Source organism: Scylla paramamosain, chromosome 19, assembly GCF_035594125.1.
Source record: "Scylla paramamosain isolate STU-SP2022 chromosome 19, ASM3559412v1, whole genome shotgun sequence".
NCBI lineage: Eukaryota > Metazoa > Arthropoda > Malacostraca > Decapoda > Portunidae > Scylla > Scylla paramamosain.
The window spans coordinates 13096142-13120052 of record NC_087169.1 but is presented as its reverse complement, the minus strand read 5'-3'; the positions used below and the strand labels follow the sequence as shown (position 1 = coordinate 13120052).

The following is a 23911-nucleotide window of genomic DNA, read 5'->3' as shown; positions in this document are numbered from 1 at the left end:
TAGAAAATGGAAAGGCAAAGTAATTCTGTCAATGTCTGGTATGTGTGCTTGCAAACAACACACAACACAGTCACCCTGCAGCCTATGAGGAGCAACCAGTGACAAATAAAACAAACTCTCATCACTTCCGACTATATTTAGAAGGCAGCATTCTATTGCCCTGATCAATGTTTCCTACGCCTTTCCTTCTTAACTTTCTTTCCTTTCTTCTGGCCAAGCAGCTTCTTTGTCTTATTCTTTATGAAAGCTTTGCGTGTCTTGGTGTTCTTGCCTGGTGTGGTGAATTGCACATTAATCTTGCGGTCCTTGAGCTGGGACAAGTTGAGCTTGAGAGCTTTCTGCAAGTAGAAGACTTCCAGATTAATTCCTGAAACTTTCTCATTTAGTCCTGGGCTCCCATCCTAATTAAGGTTTAAGGTGGTGACAATGTCATCTACATTAGATTCCTGTTACTAAAAGCTCCCCCAAGAGGATGGCTATTATAGGGTTCCACATGGTCCCATCCAACTAACTCTCATGAGGACAGCTGGAAAATATATTGTGGCAATTGTGACCATAGCAAGCACAAAGAACTGAGACTTATGCCATGGTTATTGGTGGTGGCAACACCTTGTGCTCCATGGCTGGCTGGGCTGAGACAATGTCCCAGAAACAATAGTAGCTTCCATATCAGCTGTCACCTTATTCTATGTCTACCCACATAAAAGTTAACCACTGGAAGAGTGGCAAGGTTTTCTTTATCACCCACAAAAGGTCTTTAGGATGCCAAGACAACCTGAGAAGCAAAATCTAGAGCAAAAGGATAGTACACATGTAGAAGAAGTCAGGCCCTACTGTACTTTGTATGCTCACTAAATAGCCACCCTGGTTTCCAAACCTCACAACTTTGAATTTGAGCCTCCTCAAATCTATAGTTTGTGTATCCAGCTAAGAACATTGGAATTTGTATACATCAAAGAAAATGTAAAGCTCCTTTCACATGACACCATTGGTGACTGCCACCACAGACCACCACCTCCCATAGTTTGCAATGGAGCCTTTCATGTGGCACCATTGTGACATAAGGCACAGGTGAGTAACCACTGCCAGCAGTGGGATGCAGTTACCAGACACTTACACACCTGAATAACCAGTGTTGTTCACCAGTGGTGTCATGTAAAAGGGGCTTCACATTGCTACAGAATGTTTAACAATCACACAAAAATCAAGTAAGGAAGAATTTAGAAATCAATGGTAACCAAATCAAAGATCTAAGGTAACTAAAACAAATTACAGAATATGAAATTCAGAGGCCAGATTTCTGAAACACCTTATAGTACATACATAACAAATACAGCATCACTGAAATTTATCTAAAATCTAAATTAATATATATGAAATACAGGAAAGAAAAAAAAAAAACATGGTCTACAAATACTTAAGAATACACAACAAATGTGTATACTCCACTTCAGGAAAAGTTCTGAAGTGCATCACTGAATCTTTCAGCTCCCTCAAACTGTTCAACAAGTATCAAGGACTGCAAATTTACATCTTGGTACTTAACAAGATAAGCTAACAAACTAAGGATGGACTAAAATTTGTGTACTTAAAACCTCAAATTAAGGAACTCTGCTAATGGGAGGAGATTGTGTTTGGAGAGTGTGAAGGCTGAAGGAACAAACAAATTCTTCTGCTGCACAACATACATTATAGGCCTCTACATCTTTGACTAAGGGGCTCTTCTAATATAATAAGAGTGTGTGTGTTTGTTTGTGTGTGTGCTGAACGAACACGCACACACCAATTTGCTTCAAGACTTACATTATAGGCAGCTGCATCTTTGAACTCGATGAAGCCATAACCCTTGCTTTTGCCACTCTTCTTGCGCTGCATGAGCGTCACCCGCACGATGTTGTCCCCCACCACCTTGAAGTGCTCCCGGACCTCGTCGTCAGTGAGCCTTAAGATGTAAAGAGGTCATTATACAGTGGTTATACACTGTGCTTCATGAATGTTGCTTTATATTCTGACTCAGACTCTATTTACTTTAGGAAATTAAGTTCATGAGGAGGAGGAGGAGGAGGAGGATTCATTTATCTATACTGCAGAAAATCAAGTTCATGAGGAGACATAGGAGGGAGAGAAGTGGGAGAAGAGGAGGAAGATTCACTTATCTATATTGTATCTTATAAAATATTATGACCATTATCCTCTACTAGTTCTCTTCTTCCTCATGTCAATATCAATTCCTTTTTTCCTGCAGTTACTTTACAGTGTATGTATGTAAGTACAAGAGTTCTTTAAATGTATGACTTTGAAGTAATATTCCTTCATATACTACAACTACACAACAGCTCCACACTTATACACTGCAAAATTACACATTCTGAGACTGAAGAGGAAACAACACCTACTCAAAAGGAAGGTTGCCCAAGAAGAGAACATATTTTTTCTCCGGTTGCTGCTGCTTTTTCTTTGACTCAGATTTATCTCCTGCATCACCTTCTGCTTTTTTCTTCTCAGCCTTCATCTTTTTTGTTTCCTTTTTAGGTTTATCCTCTTCAGCATCAGCTTTTTTCTCTTCAACCTTCATTCTTTTAGTTCCCTTTTGCCCCTCTGCTGTGTCTCCTGAATCATCTTCCTTATTTTCCATCATTTCAGAGGCTCCTTCTAAGGCTTCTGAAGCTTTCCTCTTGTTCTTCCTCTTCCTTTTCTTTTTACCTTGTGTGTTCAGTGTTTCATTCTCCCCCAATTCTGTAGTCTTTGCAGCTGCCTCTGGAGTTTCTGAGATTGTGTTTGCTGGTTCCTCCTTCACAGGCTTCTCCACTGAACTTGAGGAAATATCACTAGTTGGTTCACTTTTTTCATCACCAACTGTAGGTGAAGATTCTGCATTTTTATTCTCAGGGGAAGCTATAATCCCATTAGTATTTGTTTTATTCTTCTTTCTCCTATTCCTCTTCTTCTTGGCAACACTGGCATCTGTAGTACCATTTCTTTTACTTATCACTTTGAGAACCTTCTTTTCCTTCTTGTTCTTTTTACCTGAGAATACAAAGCACTAGTGTTATGACATGTACATGCAATGCACTTCTAACATAGAATACTGTATCACTCTTTTATTCAAGAACATTATCATGGTTCTGCATTATGATTTTTCAATGACAAAATCAGCAGGGCTCAGAGACACCTGAACTGATTATTATCATGCAAATGGTAGTAGTAGCCAAAATAACAGAAAATATAGATTCATAAAACTGTTTAAAAATAAACACATCTAATCAAATAAAAATATCATGTCACAGTATAAAGTTGGTGTCCAGCCGTCACACCAGATACTGTTGTACTCACCAGACAACTTGGGCCCCTCCACCTCCCCTGCTCCTCCCACCTTTTCTACCTTCACCTTTACCATTGTCTTCTGAAAACACACACAAGTCTCATTAGTTTTAACATCATAAAAGACATATAAATAGTATATTCAGTAAATATTTATTTTTTGCAAAAAAAAAAAAAATCCATGGAATGTCATCATACCGGAGTTCTATCAGACTCAACATTACTATCTTCAGCAATTTTATGATATTTTGCATATTTTCATGGTCTTAATTAAAAGTTCATAAGCATAACATTACCTTCCACAACTGTGCATGTTTTGCATTGTATAGCATAATGAGAAATAAAATATAACATTACAAGAGAGCATCATCATGAAGGTGCACTGCATTATTTCAGACAAGTAAAACAACTTTTACCTGATACTCAAGCTCTGCTGTCACCTACACCTGCAGGATATTAAAGACCAACAATTTATTTTACAGCTATTTTTTTTACCTATTGTAGTCTGTAGAAGCTACAACACAGATCACCCACATCAAAATCAGAATCACCAGACATGACTCACAATCACACTCATCCTTAGTGAGTGATCTTCACTCTTTTTAAGTGAAATTGGTACTTTAAAAAAAAACTTTTGTTCTTGTCTTGGTCTGTTGTGGTTTCAGTTCCATGCCTCAGCTTTCCCTCTATGGACACTGCTTCCCTCACAGCTATATCACCATGTACACACAACACACAACTTTCTACTGATTAAAAAATATATAAACCATTGTTCTCATGATGCAAAAAGTAATTATGACTAATGAAAAGGTTAATCAAAACAAAAATGTTTTTACAATTTTCTTGAAAGGTGTCAAAACAACAAGAGAAAAGTTTATATAATATAGTATAAAGAATTGAGGAGCATGCATATGGTTGAAATATAAACACTCATTCATTTCTCAATTGAAGTTACATGAGAAGACTTACATCCGCACTAGTCATGAACCTATCCATTAACATTTAAAATAAATTGGGGCATGAGAGGCATTCTATGTTAAAAGGTTTGCTCAGACCAAAATAATCTCATTAGTTAAAACCTCCCTTTTTGGCAACTTAGTCTGAGCAAACCTAACAAGGGTCACCTCATGTATATGGTACTATAAAAATTGCAACTGCACATGGTACTAAGTCTACCCCAGTGAGGGACCTGGGAACATTGATAGGTGATGCATACAGAACGCTGCAGCTAAGCCACGACCTCTCCACCTTAAGTGCCATTACCCACATCTACTGCTGTTCACCTCAACAGGTTACTTCAACCCACCAGGAAAAGGGAAACATAAATCTTTATTGCCAAAAGTGATTCTCATATGATAAACAGTAGTTGAAGTTATTGTGTGTGTGTGTGTGTGTGTGTGTGTGTGTGTGTGTGTGTGTGTGTGTGTGTGTGTGTGTGTGTGTGTGTGTGTGTGTGTGTGTGTGTGTGTGTGTGTGTGTGTGTGTGTGTGTGTGTGTGTGTGTGATAAAAGAAATACATGACAAACCATAGTCCCATTTTCTTTACAACAGCTTTGAAAAAACACCTTGCCTGCCTTTCGTCTTCTTTACATTCCTGCTGTCCATGAATTAGACCCTAACATAATTATAGTAATTAATTTTTAGGTTTAAAATGTGTACAAGTACTAAAATGTGTGCACCAGTACCTCAGCAGAGCAACCTTGGCCAGGCACACAGTCAGCACCACAGATTGATGGATACAACATTGACACTGCCAACACACATATGCTGTCAAGTGAGAGTTTAGGTACAGTATTCCTTCAATACATCAGCTCTTCTCACTCTTTTAAAAACACTAGGAGGAGTACATGCTCAGGTGAAAAATAAAACAGTCCAACAAACCATAAATACATCACTATTTCTGAAGAAAAAAATCACTCTGACTAATAATAAATACATCACTATTTCTGAAAAACCACTTCAACTGATAATAAACATCACTATTTTTCAAAAACCTATTTCATCTAATAATAAAACACATCACTATTTCTGAAAAAAACTCCAACAATAAATCACTATTTCAGAAAAAAACACTCCAACCAATAAAAACCAACACTATCTCTGAAACTGCCTTGCCATTCACAAACATGAATTCATGAATATGGACTTCTATAATCAAAATAAGTAAATAAAGAAGGTAAAATAAAATCCAAAAAATCATGACTCGTGGAAACCATCCCCATTTCACAAAAATAAATAAAATTACTATAAATCTTATAAAAAAACATTATACTTGAGAAAATGAGATGCTGATAGATGCCTGTTTAAAACATGACAGAGAGAGAGAGAGAGAGAGAGAGAGAGAGAGAGAGAGAGAGAGAGAGAGAGAGAGAGAGAGAGAGAGAGAGAGAGAGAGAGAGAGAGAGAGAGAGAGAGAGAGAGAGAGAGAGAGAGAGAGAGAGAGAGAGAGAGAGAGAGAGAGAGAGAGAGAGAGAGAGAGAGAGAGAGAGAGAGAGAGAGCAGCCTTTCCCTCCAGCAGGCTAAATAGTTAGGTATGTGCTTCTTACACTAGGTAGTTGGGTGCACTTGTCAACTTTACTCACCGATACTAATACACTGGTGCTCTGAGGATATGACAGTGATGAAAACACAAATATGAGCATTACGAGTACAGTTGTCACAAGCTGGGCAACATTCTGCACTTTATTACTGTGTTTTGCTTTTCCCCTAAATTTTAAGTCCTCTTATCTGTTGACAGTCTCTCTACAAAACCTGACAACTGCCAGTCGGCAGACCAGAGAATGTAAAATTGCAGGAAATTGTTAAACATGTGCAAGTGAGTGTTGAAGGCTGCTCAGCTTATGACCATGACTGTACCAGCCCTAGTACTATTTATTTCAGGATACAAAAACCATCTCTAGATTCCTCTGACAAACTTTCCCTTTTCTTATCAAATGACCAATTAAATTCTCACTACAGTTCACTACCTAACCTTCCTCCGCTCTATGTCACATGGTGGAATGAGACTGAACTGGCAAGGGCATGTGTTCAGTAGACATGGATATCCTTCCCTATTAGGTCCACATGACACAGATGAAGGAACCCACTCCTGTGCTGCCTTAACAAGAAAGGTTTGTTTATCTATGGAAGGATAAGTGTCTTTAATGAGGAAATATCTGGGAACACTTCAATACAGGTCCCACCCAAACAACTGTAGCACAGAATAAGCTGCCAGAGTACATCATGGTATGTATTTATTTACCCTGTATCTGTAAGGGGAAAAACAACAGAGGTCTTCCATGTGCTAAATGTCAAACTATGGGGTACAAAAACTAATCTAATGTAAATACTACTTGGATATATAAGTGTAGAGGAATTACAGAAAATTTACTGTGAAAGACGGAGTCAATATGTAATATGGGAAAGCTATTCATCGTACTGAGATTGTAAATTAATGTAATGTAATTAAGGAAAGCACCCAAGCCATTTTCTCAATTCTTTAACAAGTATGCAATTAATATCCAACATTCCAGTGAATATGGAATGTGCAGCACATTGAGCATTGGTGTACCACTCACGGCAATGACATCATGCACGTCCCTAAAAAGCTTTCCTAATCTTGAAAGTAAAGCATGCTACACCACTACACCCCTTCCTCCATCACAATACTCTAGCCCTTCATTCTCTGTGACACCTCTTAGGACAATCAAATGTAGCAATGCTGCATCTAGCTGAGGCAGCAAAGCTTCTTCTGCCATCTTAACATTAAAAATGCACAGCTAAATATAAAATATATTTGATATTACTGGTAGTCTTCAAATACTACTGTTTGAGTAATGTTTTGAGTTTCTTATACAACAAAGATCCCTATATTAAATATTATACTTTAAGTATAGTATATGTGAATTACAAATATAAGGCATTAATAACTACTGGTGTTCATAACTAGCTAGTTTTTTGGATCCAAGTAGTTATCTTGGAAATCCTCGGCTGGATCTTAACTTCTTAATTCAAAATTCCAGTGTTTACCATCGTTAAGCCTAACTAAAATACAAGTTGCAGTAGATGGCTTGTACTAGTTCTCAGAATGCTTGGCACATACACTTGTACACACCATTTCTATATCCTGAAGAACATCACACAATGCAGTAATTTATTGTACTTAAAACTAATTACACCTTATGCAGTGTGAACCAAATAGGCCAAGATTATACTGCATGATGCCAGCTGAGTGGCTGGGAAAGGCTGCTGTAAACATTACACCTAGAAGTTATGAAAGATCTGTGCATGCCCTTATGAACTGCATGGATCTGAGGCAAGTAAGCATTACTGTAAGTAAAGGCTTTGGTAGTATTTCAACAGGTTTACAAGAACACAGCTTTATATGAACAAATAAAAGCAAAGTTCAAATGCTTTCCTTACAGGAGCTCTAGAACAATGCAATTTTCAATATAACTCTGTAAATAATAATGTCACACAACAATCATACATGACAAAAAGATACTGGAAGCTAACATAACTTCACAGGTACTGGATCTATCATGTGTTATCTTGCAGCTCAATATACAGGTAGAGAGTGTAATGCATTGCAGACCAAACCTGATACAGGTGTGTAACTGTGCATGCATGCACACACACACACACACACACACACACACACACACACACACACACACACACACACACACACACACACACACACACACACACATGCACACAATGCATGATGCATGTAATTTGAAGTTACAGGTTATCAAGTACTGTTTATGTATCTCTGAATGGTCCAACTGACTAAATCGGTCCTACGAACCTCACCTCTGATAAAGAAGGGTTTTAATGTAGCAAAACTCTCTGGTCATAACTTTTAATTGATCTAAACTGAAATAAACTGAAACTTAACTGAATTAAGTACTGTGAAATTTGTTTCAAACATGTAGCAAGCTGGGCTGAAGTACAGTGATACACACCCCTCATCCCTGGCCACTGGCCAGCCAACACAACCCAAGGTGTAGCACCTTCATTTTGCTGTACAACAAAACTTTGTACATAATAATGAACTGTTACTTAGCAATGCTTTAAATTTCACCAGTAAAGTGCTATAAAGAGTGACTATGTAAATTTTGTTTTATATAATTATCTATTTCAAAGTGAGAGTAATATTGTTGTAGTACAGTATTTGTTGGGGTTATTCTTTTGTGGGAGTTAATATATAGTTTTGATAATATCCCACATATTTTTTTTTTTTATGATGATTTTGTCAGCAAAATTTTCATCTTTGACACATTACTCTCCTCTAGGGAACACCATGATGCATAACCAAAACAGAACAGCTTCCTGGACACCCATGCCATACATAACACTCACATTTCTTCTAATCACACTTCCCTTCCATTTATACATTTACCAACTGCAATAAAGCCTTTCTCTCACTTGCCTTACTACACTTCCATCCTTGCACTCACTTTACACATACAGCCATTCCAAGTAATGAGGTTGCCATCACCTTGTCCACATTCACAACCATATGTCAGTAGGTTACAAAATACTGCCACAATGGCCTTTCTTAATATTACTGCAAACCATTCTGCATTTTAACACTAGACATCCTATTTTTTCTTGCTGATGCTGTACAACAGAAGCTAATCTTGAAGTCTTCAATCTCATGAGCTTTGTGCTAATTTTATATAGGTACGAATAAAGCATCTTAATCTATCCTGAGTTTCTTAGAGCCAGTAAAAGTTGACAAATCAAATGCTAAAGAATTCAATTATATTCTAGTCATGTTTAGTTTACATATACTCATATCCATATGGTACAATCATTCACCTGTTATGCACTTATGCTGTGTTTAGATAACATTTTGAAAAGTACTTGAAAAGCTTCCATTTCCCAAACATCTGAAAATAATAAAAATTAAAACTACAAATTGATATATGAAGTATATAATTACTCCAACATATAAGACCTTTCTTAAACAAATCATAAAAACCACATGATAGTTCTCTATCAATCGAAAACTCTACATACAAACAAAACGACACTACTATTATACATGACCTAGAGTTGCTGATGTCATCATCGAGCCATACTAAACAACAAACCCTTCCATGCCTATTCATTAAACACCAGTTCACCAGTGTAGTATTCATTTCCACTGACAAGTCCTTCAACTTCCAGGCAGGCTATTTACTGTGACTGAGGTTTCACAGGAATTCCTCATCAAAGTTATTACTGCTAGCACAAACTCCTTGAATGACTGACCTAGAAGAGTGGGTGGCTAGCTGAGGGGGCAGTGTCTGTTGCTCAGCTTATACTGCAGTAATAGTAACTCCCTTATCATTGCAACAACTAAATTCATCTATAATTACCTTTCTATATGCATGATGAGTGCAAAATTTTTACAATAACACCAGAACTCAGTATATGTGTTTTTAAGTGAGTCAGTGGGATGTGGTAAATCCTTTATCTTTCAGAATACAAATTATAATAACTGGTTCAATATTGTAACAAGTACTACATAAAATAATTATGAAAAATATACTAGCCTGCAAAATTAGTTAAAATAAGTATATTTCAAGCATATTTCCAGAATTATGAAATTTTACTTTCATGAAAAACAACTGTGCAGCTGGCTTTCTACTTTCAATTTAGGTCATATAACAAATGATAAGAACACTGAATAATTAAAGCTGGACAAACTTACTAAGACAATGAGATAATATTTATGAATAGTATGTTCCTTTCTTCTTTTGACTGACTGTAGGAAATGGTGTTCATTGACAATGATTTCAGTGACATCATCTTAGTGAGTCTTTAACAAGTGAATGACTGGCTGTCCATTAATGTTTTCATAATTTTTCCCCTATACATATACCTTAATATAAAAATTGCATGTATTTCTTTCTTATATACTACAGCAAGCAATAGGAAAGTTTATAGGAAGGTAAAAAGTGCATGTTTCTAGTTTCCTAATATAAATGATAATTTTGAAAGACCATGGACTGGGAGCTACAGTAAGGTACCATCATGAAGTACCTTGCATGAACTGTAAGCTGCTCACATACAGGTGCATTCAAGCATGTGGTGCAGAGGTGAAGATATAATAAGTTAAGTATGTAAACTCACTAATGACACCCAGCATCATTTCCTGTACAGCATGAGGTAGGTAAGTGACAGGAAACCACAAACACCACTTGACAGCTTCAAAGAAAGCAGTCAGTAAACACAGCAAGCCCACTAGATAACAACAATCCATGTCAAAGTTTATCAGAAACTGTGCTTCATGATTCATTATACTGCTGATATCCAGTGAGTGTACTCTTAATAGGTGTCATCAATGTTCCACAGGCCCATATGTATCCAGGGATATGGTCATCAAAATGAGCAAATAATAAGATACTTTAAGACATAAAAAAAACAATACAGTATTTTGTATGCTTTCTTTCCCTTTTTCTCCAGTAATACCACTTTGAAAGCATCAACTGACCAAATGAGCACATCAACCAAATGACAGCCTATGGATATACCACATGGTGAGATCAAACTACCAGTGAATTTTACCTAAATTATGATTGCGGAACATAAATCTTTAAAGACAGTCACACAGCTACAAGTAGACAAATTTGCATGGTATCATGTGTTTCACCTGACAAGCTGGTCTTACTGATACCATGAGTCTCAGACAGGTAGACAGGTAGTGTAGGTACACTGTGTACCTACACTGCCCAAGCCTGATACCACAGGCAATATCTCCAAACAGACAGAGCAAGTTACCTCAGACAGCTTGTTTACTTTTCATCAACCACTTCCTTTCTATCTTTAAGGAATGCTTAGTCATAGGCAGGATGGAGGGCACTGCCACCTGATGCCCTGCTTGTATTGTAAGGGACGGAGTGAGGGGACTAGAAATCTCCTCCTAAGTATTTAAGTTCCTATAAACATTAGTCTTTTCTTGGCTATGTTCCTTTATAAGAGATGTCAGCCTGGTGCATTATTATCATTCATTCTCAACATCTGCTTTGGTTTTCCCATCTCCACTCTATCCCAGTCTCATGCAAACCATCAAACCTCCCTGATGCTTAAGGCTCTGTAACTCAGTGCTCCCTTAACATCCCTCCTTCACTCTGTTGATCTTTCCTTCAACCTCTTACTTTGACCTTAATTTTTAAGCATTAAAACTATCAAAAGATTAAGAAGCCAAATTATGGTAAATACTTCAGTCCTTTATAATTTTTGGTTATATTTCTTCCATTACTGCTGGACTAGTTTGGGAGAAAGCAAATTCAAGGCTGTGAATTTGCTTCAGCTGCTTCTAATTCTACAGAAAGCAGTACTTTATAGCCATGATTGTCAGTTCTGCTTTGTCAACAGAAGAAATATAACCTTTAAAAGCATATTTTTGCATATACCTGTAGTTCCTGTGTAGTAGCTAACACATCATCATCATCATCATCATCATCATCATCATCATCATCATCATCATCACCATCATCAGCCTAAGAGTTTGCTAAGGACAAGACCTCTCCCAACTGTTAGGAAGGATTAAGCCAGATATAATACCTCACTGGCTTAGATAATCTTGGCATGGGATCTACAGTGAAAAATTAGACAAGGCTAAACTGTTTCTGCCTGATTCACATTTTGAAAGCAGAACCTCTCAGTTGTCAGCCAAGTACAACTTACAATAACTTTACACCAACAGACCATCATATCTATTTCAGTGATCTACAAATCTGTTCATCCTTTAACTTTACCTTGACCCAACACAGCTGACATACTCTATTACAATGTTTATCTGTTGATTAAAAGGTAATCATGATAGGACAGACAAAGTTAAATGGTAAAATGATGTCAGTCGGTATTGTAAATTGGGATAAGGTCAAAGCACTAGGAAATGATGAGCACCAGAGTAAAACATCACATGAAGGTGGCAGGAACTGGCATCTCATCTTTGTCTTCCATATTCACTACTATGCACTGTTATGCAAGAGTATTTTTAAAATTTGTTTTTATATAGTACAAATAAGATGTTGATTTGATAACAATACACTCAGATAGCATCATGCTACAATGCAAGTCAATTCAGTAGTCATGCATAATTAAGATGACATCATAAGTTTAGCAAAGCATGCTTCACAGAGAACTGCATCCCTTCACATCTGTCCTCTGTTCATGTGACTAAATATAAGAGTTGAAAGGAGTGTTCATGCAAGGGTCTAGAATTATGTACTGGCCACCATGCTGATTTAATAACTATCTATCTGTATCTGACACGCTTCTATAAACTTCCTGGGGGATGGCTGCAACATGCACCTCTATTTACTCCTACCCTTGGAAGCTCTAATCCTCATTTTTCTCATTCTCACTTACTCTAACATTCTGCCCTTCCATTTCTCTGGATGTCTGTTGCACACCACATCTACCATGCACAAATATACTCGTCATTTAATTTTCTGTGACTACATTCATTTTTAATATCTTTGGAATCAAACAGTTAATGTAGCTATGAATTTTGAGGGTTGAGGGTTTAAAAGGTCTCTGACAGATATATGGTCTATTTCACTTGATTTATATGGCCAGCATTGGCTGCCCTTCATTCCTGGAGACAGATTCATATTCCACTCATGGGCATGGAGTATTTACATGATCTATGCTTTCACCTATCACTGTGAATGGAATATCTACCCAAACAGTTGAGAATATGCATTCACAACAATAGCCTCATCAACCATACCAACAAAGAAGAAACAAATATAAAAGCATAATAAATATGCACATATGAATAGTGTGACTAATTTGTCTTTGTTGTCCATGGTCTTTAAAAATTCTCACTAGGACTGGGTTAGTGTGCAATATCTAAGACTACTGAAATCACCCCCTAAAAATATAATCTGATTGCATAAACTATTTGAATATGTAACTGTCAGTTTCTACATAAACTTTGAAGAGAGAGAGAGAGAGAGAGAGAGAGAGAGAGAGAGAGAGAGAGAGAGAGAGAGAGAGAGAGAGAGAGAGAGAGAGAGAGAGAGAGAGAGAGAGAGAGAGAGAGAGAGAGAGAGAGAGAGAGAGAGAGAGAGAGAGAGAGAGAGAGAGAGAGAGAGAGAAAGTACACAGGCATACAATCAGTAAAGGTAGGATCAAGTATAACATACAGCTTCAAACACATGTATCTCACACACAAAGAAAACATATAAAAGTTATTTGTAGCAATTCTATCAATTTTGTAAGAAAATAAGTTCACATCTTTTCATAAAGGCCATATAAACACTATCCAATCACTCCTTGCGTAAGTGACAAACTTTAAAATAAATGCTAAGATAATAATAACTTGGCAACAGAAACCTGAACCATGATGTCATACATGACACTAAACTTTTCTGAGTCACCATACAGTGTGCCTGAAGGGTGGAACCCGAGTGTTTCCCTCAGCACTCACACTCTTGTCAATATACCTATTCCTAATACACAAGGTAGGATATGCAGAACTGTTGCCAAATATGTGATCAGAGTCGACATTTGTGCTATACTGATCTTTGTCATGTAATGCTTAATTTGATATATCCAATCTTGTTTGTTAGAGCCCATTACACCAAAGCTGGTAGGTAAAGCTTTGCTTATCAGCCTTAGTCTTATAAGTCCAAGACCGCTACCCTTTAGGTACCTATGGACAGGTATTAAAAGTACTCAAGTACATAATCAATATGTAAGCAGAATTCTTGATATAATAGGAGACCTGCAAAGAGGACAGTTACCTAGAGATGAGGAGCACTTAGAACATACACACACATGGCCACAAGGCAGGTAAATAACCTCACACCCAGCATTCATACACACAACACATTCAGCCTCCACAAACTGTTGGTCTATGGGTGGAGCAGTTGGCATTCCCTCTTGCCCCTCTAGGACAGGAGCACTTGGGGCTGCCTCATCACTCTCCATGTTGGGGGCAGAGGGAGTATAAGGGTATTCTTCTTCACTTGGAGCAGAAGGTGTGTGGTCTCCAACTTTGGAGGCATATAAATAGTTCTGGAGGGCACGTTGTAAACTGCGATAAGTTGCCGGGCCAATGTCCATGCCGGCTGCATCTTCCTCTGTCATGTCCATCAGGCGAGAGAATGTGATGGAATTGTGGGCAAACACTGGCGTCAAGTCAAGAGCATTGGCAGCCTTCAGCACGGCTTGCACTTCAGGCTCCAGCTTGGCCTCAGCCTCAGCCAGTCCTACCGGCTTCATGGCCAACAGCCGCTGGTACTGAACCAGCCAAAATTGCTCATCTTCCTCCTTATTTCCTGTACGCATGTCCTGGAGCTGAGCCAGCCAGGCAGTCAGCTGGGCCTCCCTCTCACTCTTCTCTTTCATCAGACACTTCAGCAGGCCAACCAAGGTGATCCGCTGCTCCAGCATGGTGCTTGAGCCGTACTTGATGCCATGCTTTTTCTTCCGCACCTCCAGAGAGGAGAGTCGAGCCAATTCAAACTCAATTTGACCAATCTGTTGGTAGGAATTTACAACAGTCACCTCTTTGTAAATATCATCAAGCAATAGGGCCTCATAAAGCTTCGACACATTACTGGTAAAAGTAATATGCCAAACACATTATTCTAAATGAAAGTCAAGAAATTTTACAGCCCCAATTAATTAAAATTGTATTTAGCATAATTTTACCATTAATATGAGCAAAATTCATTGTAATAATACCATTAACTGCATTCCAGCATCTACCTAACAATGCTATAATGATGATTCTGAATACTTAATAATCTTTGTCAATCTGCTATACACTGAGTGAAATTACTGATCACTAAAATTTCATGGGCTGAAAAGATACACAGTACATGAAACTCTCTGAAGCCAAACCCTTTGAAAAAAACTGTCAACAGTACTCGTGTGTATGCACACATTATCTTTAGTAAATTACATATAGTACACTAACTGATTCTACTTCAACAATATTTCCTAGCTTACCTGTCTGAGTATGTTGTTTCTCTTGAGGTCAGAATTGAGAAGGAGTAATTTGAAGGCAGCCTCTTGACACTCCTCATCCTTGAGTAGGGTTGAGGTCCATTCCTCCTTCTCCGCCAAGCGAGTGGTGAGCACCCCGTGAAGGTGAGAATTAACCAGATCAGCATCCTGCAGCAGGGCAAACACTCTGGCTCCCTGCTCATCCTGCACAGCCTGCCTCCTCTGTTCAGCAGCAGCTTCCTCTATCAGTACCTTCTTCATGGCCTCCACCACCTCTGACTGCCTCAGCTCAGCTGCAGACTCAGCAATGCCACATAAAAGAGACTGCATTTCATTGTCCTGATCTTGGAGTAGTGAGATGAATTCTTTACTCTTCCGTGCTGCAGCCACTGCCACAAGTTCCTGCACAGCAGCTGTGGTGTCCTTTTCAAGGGATGACAGATCTCTCAGTAAAGACTGCCTTTCTTTTTCCTTGGCTGACACTAAACCTTCCACCTCTAAGTCCAGGTTTGCTTGTTGAGTAGTGAGGTCATTAATTAAGGCTTCCTTGTTACTGGATGAAGCTATGTATTTCTCCAGTTGCTCAGCTTGCTCAGCTCGCATGTTTTCTTCCAAATCAAACTGCTCCTTTAATAGCTCACGCTTTTTTTTCTCATAATCTAGGGCTTCCAGGGGAGTCTGCAAAATTTCTTCCAAAAGTTGCTGCTTATTTGTTGTCATATCTTGCAACATATGAGCCAGCTGCTCTTGTTCTCTGGCTTGACATTCTTCTTCAACAGCCATCTGGGCTTTAACCTTTTCTTCCTTGCGATTCATGTAGCTGAACAATACTTCATCTGCAGCAGAATGATCAGACTTAGCAGAGGAGGGTGGTGAGGTGACATCTTCCTCTTCCAGCTGGCTGAGGCCCTGGTACTCCACCTGGTGCTCCTCACATAGGTGCCGCATGATAGCCTCAACACCAGCTGCAGCCACCTCTGGTGGTGGGGACACCAACTTGTCAGTGTCAATTTCTAATGTGCAGAGACTTTTCTGCAGTTCACAAAATTCCTTTGGCAGTACAGAGATATTGTTTCCACTTAGGGATAAAACTCTCAGCTTTGGCAAGGCACAGATACTTAGAGGCACTTTGGAAAATCTATTTGAAGAGAGATAAAGTTCTTGCAATTTTGACAGTTCACTCAAAGATGAAGGTAAGGTTTTCAGTTTGTTGTGGCTCACTTTCAGAACTTTAAGTCTCTTCAGCCTATTTATCAAATCAGGGAGGTGATGGAATTTGTTGTGGGAAATATCCAACACTTCCAGTGCTTCTAGTTCATTGAGTTTACCTCCTTTTTCTAAATTAGTTAATAAATTGTTCTGCAGGAGCAGAGTGGTCTTCTGCAGCAGCCTGCACATGACAAAGGTGTCAGGAGGCATCTCCACCATGGCACAGTCAGTGAGATCATACACTGGCTCAGGGTTTTGCTGGGCCATCACCACCTTGAGGCCCAGCTTGGCCTTCTGCTCTTTGTCACTCATGGTGGTGGGCTTGTCTTTCTTGAACAGTCCAAATGGCATCCTGACATTGCTTTTTCCCCTACTCTAATTGCAACTACAGTACCCGTCATCACCTCAGTCTCTTAGAACCAGGCCATGATCTTCATATTTAACATTACTGTCAGTTCCACACGAAAAGAATTTTGTTAGCACTGCAGCTACATCTTTAGAGTAAAATCATCACAACCTGAGGGAAAAAATAAATTTACTCACATAATGTACACAATGTATGCCATAAAACATGCACAGTGAGGAGTAAGTGAAATTCTCTACAGCATATAACAGTAATGTTATAGTAGTAATAAATGCACTAACAAAAAAATAAATGGGTATGTTTATTTGCCTATACGAAGACCATACTGAAAACATGACATTCATGACTGTTCAGATTATTTATCGGCGAAAATATTCTACACAATCAAATTGAGACATTATTTAAAAAAAGATGTTTATGCATTATATGGTGCTACATAATTATTTTCATCTTCTATAACATGCTTTACTGAAAGAAAAATAAGGTTATTGTTTATGTATTTAGTTATCCTAGTCTGAGATATTTATAATGGAAAATACATAGCAGGAGTTTGTCAAGTGGGGAGTGACTGATGTGCAAACTATTGTGTGATGAGAAGTTAGGAACTTAGTTCTTTTGGCTTGTGACTCTCAGTTTGTCTCTATGGATGCTGGCAATTCCTGTCTTTGAATGTAAGAGCATCATGGAGCACCAAGAGACAGTATACAGATATAGCTATACAGATTCACAACCTTTTATCTTAAATTCTTGGTACCAGACACTTCAGATTTCTGAATTTTACAATTTTAGAATAGTAGATTAAACAATGAATTCTGGTGGAAACAAAGATCAAGAAATTATTACCCTTTTTATTTCTAAATAAAACAAAAAGCAAAACTCAAAATATAAGCTAGCTCAAAGAGGCAGTATATCAAACTGTGACATTTATGGGGTGGTGATATGATAAATAGCAGTATGTGCTATAGTCCACCATACTACAGGTGGCACTTAGAAGTAGCCAGAAAAGGAGACAGAAATACAGCACAGGATGCATGCCTGCTTTTGAGCTCTCCTCTTCTAAGGTCATTGTTGTTTCATTTTTTTCTAGCAAGAGGCAAGCAATATGATCAGATGGGTAGTGCCCAATAGTGGAGTAGTGGTGATTATAAAATTATATGAATTAGATTAACTCAACAGAGAAGTCAGGAATGCGTCAGTGCCACCATCAGTGCTGTCCTCCACAGCCTGAGTGTTAATTTGTCTTAGTAACTCACTCCTCTTGTAATACAGCAATTTAAATCATAATAATTAACCCAAGTTAAATCCTCACGGCTCACAGGGCTGAGCAATGGAACATGGTCAGTTTCAGTAGACATTCACAACTGTTTTGTTTTGGCTTTGGTGTGGGTGCGCAGACAATATCTACCTGAGTTTTTTTTTTTTTTTTTCTGAGACGCACTTTTTATATTTTCAGATAAAAGGTTGAGATTCTGAAGTTTTTCCATCCTGAAAGATTTAGTATTGGAAAGCCCATACTTCTATATGATCAGGAGTCTGATGCAGAGCAGTCTGCAAGACTGTGGATAGGAAGGTGTCCTGTTCAGGTTTAGAGGTGATAATGCTTGGTCACATTTAGTTTAAAAAAGCCTCTCAGTGCTACAAGACCAAGAAGGTGACATTTGGTTGTCAGCACAACTTTGTGTGGCAGTTCAAGCACACCCCCATTTGAGTTAAGTTGTATTTACTTTCCCACAAGGTCCCTAAGCTTGTCATACACTGAGAAGACAATAAACTACATGACACTGAAGATTAACCATTTTTATCTGTGTAGGAGATTGTTGTATGGAAAGAGAAAGATTGTTAGGTGGCTATTAGGAAACAGTAAGTAAGTGAAAATTAGGAAACAGTACATGCCAATTAAAATAGAATATGAGACTCATCCATGGAAGTCCATTCTTCCCCATTTCCTTATGAAGTTAATGTGTTGAGAAATCACTTACACAGTAATTAAAAAGACAATAAATTTATCTGAAAAATAAATATATAGATAATTACATCTTGAAATCAGTGGGATGCAATTTAACAAAAACACACTTGAGGTTGAAGCAGCAAACCCAGACCATACAGTTCATTGCATCACGCTGGCCTGTCACCTGATAAATGGGTGGAGTGTCCGGACAAAACCAACAAGCTCCACAGGGGCCACAGTTCACAGTTTAGCAGAGGATTCTATAAGATCACACTTTACACGTCAAAAATACACACTCGTCAAGGTTCAAGAGTACACCAGCACATCACGAGTAACCATTTCTCACCAGTATCGCGTATTATGCAACGCGAGGCACCATACAATACAAGGTCGTTTCCAAGTCAATAGTACATACACCACACAAGCTTAACCAGTGAGTAATCAGATCACCAGTTCCCAGTTGCCACCAGTCAATGCTACACGCTGCCCAAGGTTCTATACCACAAAAGGGACCACCAGGACACCCCAGCAACCCCCATTCCTCACCAGTATCCTCCCAGCAAACACAAGAAACTAGGAGGAAAAATATTACGTCTCTGACAATTACCAGAACCCACGTGCCTCCCAAACAACAGCCGGGATATAGCACACTATATCCCCCGTATTTCGTATTTTAACTGTAATTTCAGCAATTTATCAGTATATTTGTTATGCTGCTCACCTTATTGCACTCGTGGCGGCACCTGGGGGGATATAAAGGGCCTTGGCACTGTGAAATGTGGCACTGTAGGAATGGCAACTCTCCCACGAGGCCCTGATCAATATTATGGGTCCCGCCAGACTCGAATTCACGTCTTGTAAGATTTAGGCCTATTCTCCTCTTTTCTGTCCTAAAAACTGATGTGAAAATTCTTCCTGTTGTTATTATATCTTCATGAAAAGATTTGGTTGTATTATGACGAAATTAGTGGTTTGTTTGGGTTTTTTCACCTTATATTATTTTCTTGTTTGTTTTGGTGTGTGTCTTTCTCTTGCATACAGGTTCTGCCAATAAATAATTTTGGTTTTGTCACTTGAAGTTAAAGAAAGAGATTTGGTCATAGTATTTTTTATGTGAATTTGTATTGTTATATAAAGAAGTCTTAGAAGTCTTTTGAACGGCACCGAAAGAGTTGCCTTTCTCTCTCTCTCTCTCTCTCTCTCTCTCTCTCTCTCTCTCTCTCTCTCTCTCTCTCTCTCTCTCTCTCTCGTTATCATCATAACAACAACAATAATAATAATAATAATAGCAGCAGCAGCAGCACCGATACTACTACTACTACTACTACTACTGCTACTAACAACAACAACAACAGCAGCAGCAGCAGCAGCAGCAAGAGAAGGGTGAAGCTGATAGTAAAGAAAAACAGAAGGACAAGAAAATTAAAAAGAAGAATATGAAGACAATGAGAGAGAGAGAGAGAGAGAGAGAGAGAGAGAGAGAGAGAGAGAGAGAGAGAGAGAGAGAGAGAGAGAGAGAGAGAGAGAGGTGGGGGGGAGATGGATGACGAGCGGAAGGCAGAGAAAGAGGATTTTACTTTACTTTACCTTTAGTTTAAATCAAGGGTGCTACAAAGCGTTCCTTGACTTAATTGAACAGCAGGTTACCCGGATGTACTGTATATATGTGTACGTATATCTCTTTTCTGACTATATTCTGAAGTACTGCGCTGCACCTCTACTACATTCAAAAGTCTTTAAGGATGTTTTTACGGTGCTGTTGATAGATTAAAAGATGTTTACATTATTAACAGGAGAAATACTCCTGAGAACCCGACTAATCACCTTTTAAAAATATTTATGGTGAGAGCAGTGTTTTTTTTTTTTTTTTTTTTATGATACTTAAACTACCTGCTATTTACCTCACTTGCAGTCCCACGGCAGCCTGCTTCATTCACCTTATGACCGCCGCCTGCAGCACGGGGCATGGCGAGGCAACTATCATCACAAGAATCCACCACACAGCCCCGCCTCCAGGCATCTCTCATTCATGCCTGCAGCCTTCCGTGTGAGGTAACGCGCGTCCCTCTCTCACCTGTTCATTTCTCTTGATGCAGTTTTCAGATGGTGCAAGGGAAATTTCAGGAGAAAAAAAAAAGAGTTTTATCAGGGCCGTTTCTTGCTATTTGCGAACTACTCGGCTGCATACGAGTAGGGCCTCCCAAGCTACCATAATCATCATTATTATTTTGTCATTGTTATCAAAATGTATGTTGAGTATCAACAGATCCATTGAAATTCTGATTCATCTACAGAAATTCAGACTTTTTTTTTTATGGATTTTGTTATATTCTCTTGAAATTTGGATCACGACTTCAGAATGCTTCTTGCACCTACCTTGATGGCGACTGAGGAGTGACGGTGATGTGGCGTCGAAAAGGATATACCTTTCTGGAGCCGAGAAAAAAAAAAAAAAAAGGGCCAAAGCTGAAGAAGCTAAACGCTCTAACCAAAAGTGAAACAGTGTTGATAACCTTTTTTTTTTTTTTCGAGGACACCCTTATTCGACTTTTTTTTATGCATATATTTCAATATTTTTACAAATAATACTTTCACATGTAGCATATAATGCTGAGGATGTATTTCACCTGTTAATTTTAAATGTAAATTTTATAGTCTGTGCCCTTTACTTTTCGCTTTCTCTCACGACGACGCCATAGCTAAGGCTTTTTTCTTTTCGTTCTCTCTCATGGGCAAACTATGGTATCTAACCTCTGGTCAGTTGATCTCGCAAATTTTATGGATTTTCATTTTTATCTCGGTTATATTTATGTACTTTGTAATTATTTCAAAACCAGTTGTATATCTTAAAGAGACACTTAATGTATCATATGTATAATCATGCTAAAGAAAGTAGGCTAACATATTTATGAATTCAGGTTTTTCCCTCTTAAAATCCACCAGATTGATACATTTAAATGTGAAAAGAGTTGTCCGAACCACCTTGGAGAGATGGGAATCCATCCATCATAGTTTCACAACGCAGGGGCCCAAAACAACATTTCGCATAAAGCCCCCAAAAGGCTAGAAACGGCCCTAAGAGAGAGAGAGAGAGAGAGAGAGAGAGAGAGAGAGAGAGAGAGAGAGAGAGAGAGAGAGAGAGAGAGAGAGAGAGAGAGAGAGAGAGAGAGAGAGTTACTTTTATCGATGACTCCAATATTTCCTCATGATTATGATGGTTATGGTGGTGGTGGTGGTCGCGGTGGTCAATGTCGCCGTCAGTAGTGGGAGGTCATGTCACCAGGTCTAGGTGGGGGCGGCGCGGGAAGGAGGGGGAAAGGAATGGGTGTGTATGGAGCGTTCATGGGAGCGGAGGTGAGGGACGTGTCTGAACCGCTTGTGGCAGAACGTGCACCTTAGGTTAGGTCAGGTTAGGTTAGGTTATATCATTGTTAAATTAGACTAGGTTAACGGAGGCCGGTGTCACACTGGGTGGCAAAACCGCGTGGCTGCGAGGTCACATGATACAGTTTCTCGATAATTTTGTGCTGAGATTTATTCCTGACAATTTCCTACAGGGAATTTATCACCGAGTTTGGTCACACGGCGGACTGTTGCATTCTAGAAAATATCAGCTGAAAAAAAAAAAAGAAAAAAAGAAGAAAAAAAAAAACATTGATCCGGGTTTGAAAAAGTAAGTCCCCACTCCCCAGTCCCCAGCTAACTCCCCAGCTGTATGGGCTTGTTCGGCTCATCTAGTGCCCCCGCCCCCCACAGTCAGGTGTGCCCTCCAGGTGCCCCTCAATGATAAATACCTAGCTACGCCACTGCTGTCACTGTAATCGTAAAAACAGTCTTAAAAACCCGTGTCACTTCAACCAGAGGCTTTTGAAACAGTGGAGGTGCGGGGCAGATGTGTATCAGAATATGGTCCCCCAGGAGGGATTATGTTCTGGACTACCACTTCAGCTGACCCGTCTGGCGCCGCCTATCTACACAAACTGGCCTGGCGCCACTTACCTTGGGCAGGCTAAAAGTTGACATATTATCAGAGAGAGAGAGAGAGAGAGAGAGAGAGAGAGAGAGAATCCTGACTACGGTCCGAGGGTAGGAAGGGCATCCACTCGGGGTAACGGTTCCCAAATGCCACATCCAAAAAGTCCTTCATCAGGAGGCACCGTCTCAGCCCTAATAGACTAGGGAAAACTAGACGAAAAACACACACAAAAAAAAAAGAAAAGAAAAGAAAAGAAGAGAGAGAGAGAGAGAGAGAGAGAGAGAGAGAGAGAGAGAGAGAGAGAGAGAGAGAGAGAGAGAGAGAGAGAGAGAGAGTTGTTTGATAAATTTATTGCGCACAGGGCAGGCGTCAGACTATACATACGATAAAAAAACAGAAGTTTACAGAAGAACAATAGTAGAACAATAAGAACAATAATAACAATAACAAGAACAAGAACAATAACAAGAACAATAACAATAACCAAAACAAGTGTAGTTAGAACAATAACGACAGAAAAATAAAAAAATAAATAAATAAACAATAAATAAATAATAATGATAATAATAATAATAATAATAATAATGATAATAATAATAATAATAATAATAATAATAATAATAATAATAATAATAATAATATGGAAAATCAATAAAGAAAGAAAATTATATAAAGAAATAAATATAATAAACAAGGAAATTAAGCAAAGAAATAGATAGAGAAATAAAGAAAACAAGAAATAAATAAACATAATAGAATAAAATAAGAATTAACAAAAAATAAACAACAAAATAAAAGATTACTACAACAGTGAAAAACTAGGAATGCTAAAGGTAAAAGGTGACATAAAGAGTTGAGGGGTGGTAAAATGAAAGACACTGATTGCTAACAGCCGCCAAACTGTGGGTGTTGGGCTAACATGAGGTCTAGATGGTCGCCTTGCAGCAGGTGTTGGCACACGGCGAGGAGAGGCTGTTCGCGCGGGAGCAGGTCTCCCACAGCAGGACAGTCCAGGCAATAGTGGCGCAAGTGATTCGAGTTGGGAGAGTGGCACAGGGGACAGGAGGTGTAGTGAGGCTCGTCTCCCAAGCCAGCCACCTGCCACAGAGGGCGGTAGCCGCGCCGCAGCCGCGCCGACACCACATTATGCCTC

The 23911-nt window shown here is 38.8% G+C and overlaps 2 protein-coding genes across 5 annotated transcripts; both read right to left on the bottom strand.

Annotated features, from left to right (window-relative positions):
• Window positions 1–118: 118 nt before the first annotated feature.
• On the bottom strand, window positions 119–19647 carry LOC135109662 (uncharacterized). Its single transcript, XM_064021187.1, has 5 exons — window positions 19504–19647; window positions 3334–3403; window positions 2397–3027; window positions 1804–1942; window positions 119–338 (listed from the first exon to the last, which is right to left on the bottom strand). The coding sequence occupies exons 2-5, from the start codon at window positions 3395–3397 to the stop codon at window positions 165–167; spliced, it is 1008 nt and encodes a 335-aa protein (XP_063877257.1). The 5' UTR covers window positions 3398–3403; window positions 19504–19647; the 3' UTR covers window positions 119–164.
• Window positions 4149–19415, bottom strand: LOC135109660 (E3 ubiquitin-protein ligase LRSAM1-like). Of its 4 annotated transcripts, none has more exons than XM_064021183.1 (3): window positions 19390–19415; window positions 15265–16987; window positions 4149–14790 (listed from the first exon to the last, which is right to left on the bottom strand). In XM_064021183.1, exons 2-3 carry the CDS (start codon window positions 16819–16821, stop codon window positions 13996–13998), a joined length of 2352 nt encoding a protein of 783 aa, XP_063877253.1. In that variant the 5' UTR covers window positions 16822–16987; window positions 19390–19415; the 3' UTR covers window positions 4149–13995. The 4 variants fall into 4 exon arrangements, with proteins under 4 accessions (XP_063877253.1, XP_063877250.1, XP_063877252.1 ...); XM_064021180.1 differs by having other exon boundaries at window positions 19329–19400; XM_064021182.1 differs by lacking the exon at window positions 19390–19415 and adding an exon at window positions 19284–19326.
• Window positions 19648–23911: the final 4264 nt, after the last annotated feature.

Bases quoted from the DNA above. Each gene is read 5' to 3' on its own strand.
- LOC135109660 (XM_064021183.1), bottom strand. From the start codon at position 16,821: ATGCCATTTGGACTGTTCAAGAAAGACAAGCCCACCACCATGAGTGAC. The intron at 14,791-15,264 runs GTAAGCTAGGAA...TCCTACCAACAG, and splicing joins GAAACAACATACTCAGACAG to ATTGGTCAAATTGAGTTTGA.
- LOC135109662 (XM_064021187.1), bottom strand. From the start codon at position 3,397: ATGGTAAAGGTGAAGGTAGAAAAGGTGGGAGGAGCAGGGGAGGTGGAG. The intron at 3,028-3,333 runs GTGAGTACAACA...TTGTATTCTCAG, and splicing joins GGAGGGGCCCAAGTTGTCTG to GTAAAAAGAACAAGAAGGAA. The intron at 339-1,803 runs GTAAGTCTTGAA...TTCTACTTGCAG, and splicing joins AAGATGCAGCTGCCTATAAT to AAAGCTCTCAAGCTCAACTT.